Raw genomic sequence first — 7,983 nt, 5'->3', positions numbered from 1 at the left:
TTTGCTCCTTTTTACACTTGGTACAATACTGTGCACAGCAGTTTAAATATTTTTGACCCCTGAGTTCAAGTTATTCTACACAAATAAGCTCCAGTTAGTTCAGTACATCCATGCGGGTCACCCTGATTTACTATACCTGTATTAACAATGTACCTGCATGCGACGGATGCTGTATGTTCATCTGACCTTTGGAACAGAACCATTTACATGCACTGTATGTACTGCTGATCTTTCTACCCACTGTTTTCCTGAAGTGCATTTTGCTGGGCTTCAGCAGTTGATTCATAAAAGGCATACATAGAAGATGCTAAGTTAAATATACATAAATATTAATTTGAAACCTCACTTTTCATTAGTGTTTTAATTAAAAAGTTGATCACTTATTTGCAATAAAAATGCATAAACAACACAGAAGGCAACAGTTGTGTGTTAATACAGTTGGGTTAGAAAGGCTGATCTTTAGGTCACATTATCCAGGACATGTAGCACAAGTCAATCTGGTGTTTTTAATAATAAAAAAATAAAATAAAAAAAGAAAACCTGGGATGAAGGAGCAAGGCTGATGATGGGTGTGAAGCTAATCGCACAATGTCATACTGTCCCCTGGCGGACATACATAGTAAGGCAACATGACAAGGATTCTCATCTAGGCGGACAGACGGGCACATTTTCACAATTTATCGCATATAAAACTATTGTTCTCTTTTAACCAGCAACACTTACATTTCCCAAAACGTTTAAGGGTAGAACAATTTAGGTAATGTCTAGTCCGCATTTCAATAAAGTTCAACTCTCAAAAATGATCGGATCCCAAGTCATTAAATTGACAGGCATGCAGCTCTGCACCACGCCTATACAACGATTGCATTAAAGAGTTCTTTCATTTTTCTATTTAAAAGTCAAAGTCATTTTTTTTTTACAAAAAAGTCAAGTGGGGGATATGGGGGTTTACCAAATGTACCATTATCATGTGATGTTAATGAGGCATGGTCCAATTGGACAGAATTATTAACAGATTGATGGAATAAAGCCACAAAGCTGGATAGACTACTACTTGACTTCCAGTTCTAAATCAAGTACAATACCAAACAATAGGCTCATGTAAAATAAAGGACTATAGGACATTTGGTCAGTACGGCTGGGAATGAATAATATACAATCACATATCTGACTACACGTATTAACTTCAGTTGTATTTGTTAACAATATATATGCTATTTATGTGGCAATACTGTGTGTTGATCTAATTTGGCACTCATTTGTTTTCCTGGCATAAACTATTACAACAGCAGTATATTATCGGGATGCTTTTCGTCACCTGCCCGGCAAAAATGGATGAATCTAAATCTAGATGATGGCATTAGAAATTAGTTAAAGTCACAAGGAAGTCTATTATTTTCATGAAGATGTCATCAACTGAGGCTTGTAACTAAAATTTAGAAAAAATTAGAAAATTGAAATTAAAACCACATCACATACCTGAAATCATACAGGACATGTTTCTCTTATCTTATGCTAGCAGGCTATTCCAATATGCCTGACAGCATACCTTTGAATTTTCATTTTTCAGAAATAGCTGGTTCCAGTATTTATCCCTCAAAATGTGCAAACACTCAGCTTCACGCCATGACGTAAGGTCGAGGTAGAGCAAGAGGAAGCAGCATGCCCAGGCCATGGCTTTTCCGTTCTTCTGAAGTTCACAGCAGAGTGGTTCAACACTGGCCGGTCGCACTTTCCCATCAGGAGACAATTCGAATCCCAAAGTTCTTTTTCAGTTGCTCCAGGAACATGAATGTGAGCACTGTATGAGGAATCAAGCGGATCCCTGCTGGAACAAGGCCCTGACACACAATGTCAGCAGATTACTTTACAGTGCAGCTTAGAGAGGAAAAAGTAACAACAATACTGCTGAGTCCTGTTATTTTTAAACAAAAGTGTCAGCACTACCTTATAAAATGCCAGGGGACCCAACTTGGCAGTTTCTTGTAAGCAATGCCGTACCCCCTGAAAGTAAACCGACACTGGTTAGAGCAGTTCAAAATTACAAGATGAGAATGAAGAGGAAGTGGGCACTCACAGTATACTCTCCTTTTGAGTTCATGAGTCTCGTCTTAAGAACGTCAAGAGGCTGACAAAGGAACGTTGCGCAGCCTCCCTGCACACATGAAAACACCAAAGAGCACGCTCTCAGATACACTTTGAGTACATGGTGGTCAAAGCATTTGATTAGCTCGACACTTACGGCAATGAAGCTGGAGAGGAAGTGTGTGAACATGTTATCTCCCAGCATTCCCGTTCCCAACACAAGCTGCTTGGCCTGGTCATAACATGCCAACTAATGGGTGGAGAAAAGGTTAGTGAAATAACTCATCGGTTCTTTATCATCTCACATCTGAGTTGCAGACTGACAGCCACATACTGTAAATATCTCGGCCTCAAAAGTCAAATAAAAATCTCCTAGAATGTTCTTAGACTCAGAAGCTGAGGCTCCTTGCTAGGAAGTTTTATGAAGATAAGGAGCCCTGGTAGTAATTTGTTAGGGCAATGCAAATATAGATGTATAGACACCATCATAAAGAATACGACACATTCGACACAAAAAGAGACACGAACATGCCACTTCTTGCGTACACCAACAAGAATCTTGCCCCTGGCAATGGCTTTGCTTCAACAGCAGCCCTTGGTAATTCATGGTAAATTCAGAGCCTTCACTCTTTCATTTGAACGTACACTATGATGCAGACAAACGTGAAGCTCTTACTGATTGCTCCATTCACTACTCATTAATATTTAAATGGAACCATTTCATCCACTTCTCAATTCATTTTAAATATTGCTTTAACAATAATGCATGAATGTGCCTTTAAATGACTTCAATCCAATGTAGTTATTATAATAGAGATGAGTAATGATTTTATATTAGTCATGTTTGGTTTATCGTTTTAATTAGTTGGACAAAATAAATTAAACATGAATTTCAAAGATGCCAAGAGGATGCATAAATTGGACTGCACAATAACTGGACTTGCCTGTCCCACGGTGACTAAGGCTCCTCTGCTGGACGCCATGGTGGCACCTGAGAAGAGCTTCCTCACACCCTCTGAGAGACAGCTCAGGTCAGAAACGATCATGTTTTATTTTGCAGTCACAGCACTCGTTATCCGTGATCTTACCTTCTCTGAAGACTCTGAAGAGCCCATCGATGGCATGTTTGTAGCTAATGGAAGAAAGCGCGTTTAGGTGCACATAGAGGTTGAACATTAGGTCAGTTCATACTTTGGTGACAATATGCATCACTTACTTTCTCCTGAGTTCAGCTGGTAGTTTCATGTCATTTTGCATCCTGGAAAACAAACATATAAATAAATAATAAATAAATGACCAGACTTTACTTTAAAGCTAAGTGTGGTCAGGGCATGTTACCTGACATTCACCATGTCTGCTGGTGTGCCAACGAAGCCCCCAGTAAAACCTATTAAGGTACGATATATTGTTAGTTGATTGTTGTACGGTATTACTGAATGTAACATATGTGTGGGTGTGCATGCACAGACCTCCAAATGCTCCCAACATGACTTTTTGGTAGAAAGGCATGGGGCCCTGGCTTTTGTTTCCAAGCATGTCCCTTACAGACTCATAGATGGCAAATCTGGTCAGCGAATAGGACATCTGAGCAGAAGAGGATGAAACAAATGAGACCTTAAGATACAAATCAACAACAACAAAAAAGGAACTTCTTTTAAAGAGATACATGAGATGCAACAAAATGTCGTTCTAAGTACAATAGTGAAATTTGACACTAGTATGTATCTGTTTTCACTTAATTGGTTTGAAAATGATTTATTTACTACAATGTGGCTTTATTTATCTACTGTTTCTATGCCCTCTTCCACTAGATAGCGTAAGGTACATGATTGACCTGTGCGTATCCATGTTTTGTGAAATGTCTCTTTAAAGGAGTTTTCTTTCAAGTATTTTTCTAATGCAAACTATGCGCTTGATCTAGGACATCCAAATGTAATGCAAATTTAACCATAAGATTTGCATCTATTGAGAGTATGACTAATTTATGATTTTTTTTATTATTTTTTTTTTTTATAGGTGTGCTGGAGCCTAACCCAGCAGTCTTTGGGCGGTAGGCGGGGTGCTGGTCGCCAGCCAATTGCACATAGAGACAAATAACCATTTGCACACACACCTTCGGGCAATTTGCCGTGCTCAATCAGCCTACCATGCATGTTTTTCTAATGTGGGAGCTAACCGAAAATCCACACAGGCACGTGAAGAACATTGTAAACTCCACACAGGAAGGTCGGAACTGGAATCGGACCACTGTGAGGCGGGCGGGCGTGCTAACCAGTGCGCCACCTGCTAACTAAAATTTACATTTTAAATAGGATAGTTACATTAAAAAGAGGTTTTATTTAATTAAATTAAAGGCAGAGGAATTCTGTCTTGACATAATTGTCCAGGCATTATCCTGAGTAGCAACATGGTCATAAGGGGAACCAGAATTGATGGTCAAGAAACTGCGCCGGACCATTTCAGCTTGTGCAAATGAAGCTAATGAAGTAGCTTGTAAGTGGTTGTTCATTCATTAAATCACTTGGATTGTATATGACACCAAGGAAACACTTGGTAATAACATGCACATAGCGCACCTGTCTGCAAAGGGAGGCAGAAAGGCCATTGTAAAGAGCAAGCACCCCATTGTTCTTCACCACATGGACAGCCATGCCAAACATTCGCTTCTTTACTTCCTGTTGTGTTTGGAGGTGCACCTGCAAACAACACACACACAACGCATGATTAACTTGGAATTAAAATCTAGTTCTTTCACTTAAGTCAGTTGTTATCACAACCTTGTCTTGACTTCCCTCCCAGACAGAGGAGCTTTCAAAGACCACAAGCCATTTGACATCATATCATGAGCAAACTAGGTTACCTAATGAAAGAGAATGTGGGAACAGCTTCAGAGTAACGTAACATAGTTTTCTAAAGAGGATGTCCTGAGGGGGTCAGCAATTTCACAATGTGACCTTTGTCCTGCTAACGGAATTTCTGAGTCGTCTGAGTCTTTACAGCAGTATTGCTGACAATCATTTGGTCTCGTCTGATAGATCTAAATTCTACACATATTTAAACCAAGTCAGATTGAAACGAAAAGCCACTAAATCTTTTTAAGATTGGAAATTGCAGGTTTTGTATTTGTGGGTATAATAGATAGAAACACTGAATAGGGCTCTTTTCTAAAATAGAAGCCGGGTGCATGTGCCTTTACTACATCCATAAAACACAGCATGTGGTGTGTATTCCATCCAAGATAAATACTTTCTCCTGTGAAGTGTATATTTACTTTGAGCAGCCGAGACACATTACTCTCCTGGTCTATCACTCTAACTGCTTAACTACACTTCACTGTGTCACAAATGTAACAGTTACTTTTGCCCTACAATTGCTATTTTTTTTTCCTCAGAACAACTTTTAACATGCTGCAAAAAGCCCATGTCTCTTTAAATGCCCCCCTCCTCACTGCAAACCCACTGTCCTCTGATTGGTTTTCAGAAGTTGGCAAAGTGAAACGAAGCCTCCCTGCACTTTGGAAGAATGCCGGAAAAAGATGGCCAGGGACCAGACAAGTAAAAGTTGACTAAGCAGATTTGGTTTAACTCTTCTTCTTCTGTCTCTTACAGTCTTAATGTGCAACGTGACTGCCTCCATAAAACTAAATGGATAACAGTGTGCAACAGATGACAAATAAACAATTCTTGCACAAAGCTGTTGAATAAGATAACTCGTGTATAATGCAGCTTTGCTAATGTTCCAGTCGAACATAGAGCAAATTCCAGTGAAAAGACAAGTGACCACATTAGGCCTCTTCACTAAACGTTAGTGATTATGTGCCTCATGTCAATAATTACACCTCACATGACCCCACCCACCCCCAGGGGCCAGTTCGTGTTGTCAAGGTCATGAGATGCAGCCTTTGCTATGTCATTGACATGCTCGTGTGCACTCTGGTAGTTTGCCCAGGAGCAATACATAAGAAGCAGCATAGATATACAATAATTGATCATATGTAGCAATCAATCAATTAGGCACGAATGATGAAACTGCTATCAATTTAGGATTCAAGATTTTAGAGAATACTTGCGTATCACATAAATGATCTCAGTAAATGAGTCACACTGATTAAGGCTAGTGCTGCTCTTCTTTTGGCATTTCCCTAAATATTTTAAGTATTCCCAAAAGTTCATGAGAAGTTGCGCAATAAATAAATAAATGAATAAAATCAATCAATCAATGTAAAAACAAAAATAGTCATGAGCCTAGTTAAAAACTTAACGCAAGTAATGACTCAAATCCCCATATATTGCTTAAAAAAACTCAAGACATATCAATAGGTTACAACAATTTACAAAGATAATGCACAACTTTGAATGACTGACAAGTATTTCTTTGACAATATTTATTTTCGTAGCGGTTGTTTGTAGCAGTAAACAGGCTCACCATTACACATGCAATTTGACTTGATTTTTTTTTCGTTTGATTTGTTTGTTTGCTATCATCTCACTGTTCAAAATAAAGATTTCAATCAATAAATCAAACTCCTCTTACATTTCATATTCAGACTCAGACTGTATTATGTTGTTAAGTGTAGATTTGTCATACAATACCACAAGTCCACTTAATAGTAATTCCTGCAGCATAAATATTCACCCACATCACATGAGAAAACAAAGCATTGCATGTCTAACTAGGCTTCTTTTCCTGGGCCATTTTGTGAATCAGTCTGCCATTACTATTGTTGTTGTTATTCTTGTGTTACCACCTGCACGACACCTGTGATCGTTTAGCCAAGTGCACTATGACAGACTAGTTACAGTAAACCCGATCGCTTTACACACTTTGTGCATCCCTCGCGTCAACTATATACAGATTAGAGAGGGAATGCTGTAAATCATGATTGTTGTTGAAAATAGCTGCAGGCTGTGTCAAGGCCTGCACCCCACGCCACCCCACTGAGAAAAGAGGGTCACCTAAAACCTCACCTTGAGGAGATCCAGAGGATGCGTGCAGCAGGCGGCTCCACAGGACGCCAAGCCGCCGAAATACCACCGCGACATCCGTTTCTCGGTCATGGCTGCGTCCTGTACCGTCTCACGGTGCAGCTACAGCGGTGGCAGCCTTCGTTGCTTCCCCGTCAGTCCACTTGGATGGACTCTGCGCTACCACTGGTAATAGTAGTCGTAGGTGTACGTCCACGGACCCACCGATAACCTCGTTAATCTTCAAACATTGTGCACTTTGGCTCCAGATGTACCGCGCACACTCCCGTCACATTTATGGAGCCGTACAGCGAGAGTGAGCGTGCATGCAGGGCACATTACTGGTGTGCAGCGATTCAGGAAGCAGCTGAAATCCAGAGGGGAGGAGCAGCCAATTGACAGCGTGGACGCCGGAGCTGCCGACCCTCCCCTTGACAGTCGTGCCAAAGACCTCGCTGGACTCACGCACATGCAAACACACGCGCATGCACGCACGTAGGCCCATGCCACTTGTCACACACACTTCACGGTCTTGTGTTGAGAATCTTAAAGAGGCATGCCCTCCGCCCTCCCGTGGGCCTCCATTTATGTGCGATGTCTCTTTAAGAGGGCTCCCCAAGGTCCAAACTATGATATCATACTTCTCAGCTAAAGACCTTGTGGTCTGCATTGTTAGAGATGTTCAACCTATACTCAGACATGCCAGACATCCTTAAATAGAGTAATATGGGTTTGTGTAAAATAGCCAACGTGTAGTAAAAGGTTGTGCATCATTAAAATGATGAATCTTCACAGCTGAGTGGTAATATACATATTTCGCACATATATGGCGAGAGGCCCCCTCAGTGAGGCATTCCACCCTGGCCACCCCACTGAAAAATATCTGGCTACACCCCTGCTTGCAACAATACATAAATACATCATTACTAGATGC

General features: G+C 40.5%; 1 protein-coding gene across 1 annotated transcript; it reads right to left on the bottom strand.

Annotated features, from left to right (window-relative positions):
- Positions 1-346: 346 nt before the first annotated feature.
- slc25a10b (solute carrier family 25 member 10b) lies at positions 347-7,528 on the bottom strand. Its single transcript, XM_088373561.1, has 11 exons — positions 7,053-7,528; positions 4,662-4,781; positions 3,555-3,669; positions 3,424-3,472; positions 3,302-3,343; positions 3,174-3,217; positions 3,030-3,100; positions 2,243-2,335; positions 2,078-2,155; positions 1,948-2,004; positions 347-1,841 (listed from the first exon to the last, which is right to left on the bottom strand). The coding sequence occupies exons 1-11, from the start codon at positions 7,140-7,142 to the stop codon at positions 1,740-1,742; spliced, it is 861 nt and encodes a 286-aa protein (XP_088229687.1). The 5' UTR covers positions 7,143-7,528; the 3' UTR covers positions 347-1,739.
- Between the last annotated feature and the right edge of the window lie 455 nt (positions 7,529-7,983).

This window comes from Syngnathus floridae, chromosome 4, assembly GCF_059516105.1.
Source record: "Syngnathus floridae isolate MCC-2025c chromosome 4, RoL_Sflo_1.0, whole genome shotgun sequence".
NCBI classification, from domain to species: Eukaryota; Metazoa; Chordata; class Actinopteri; order Syngnathiformes; family Syngnathidae; genus Syngnathus; species Syngnathus floridae.
Note: the sequence above shows the minus strand (reverse complement) of the source record. Positions and strands in the feature narration are given on the sequence as shown.

Coding starts and splice junctions, on each gene's coding strand:
- slc25a10b (XM_088373561.1), bottom strand. CDS start 7,142: ATGACCGAGAAACGGATGTCGCGGTGGTATTTCGGCGGCTTGGCGTCC. Junction 2,005..2,077: donor ACTCAAAAGGAGAGTATACT/GTGAGTGCCCAC, acceptor GTTTACTTTCAG/GGGGTACGGCATTGCTTACA. Junction 1,842..1,947: donor GTCCCCTGGCATTTTATAAG/GTAGTGCTGACA, acceptor ATTGTGTGTCAG/GGCCTTGTTCCAGCAGGGAT.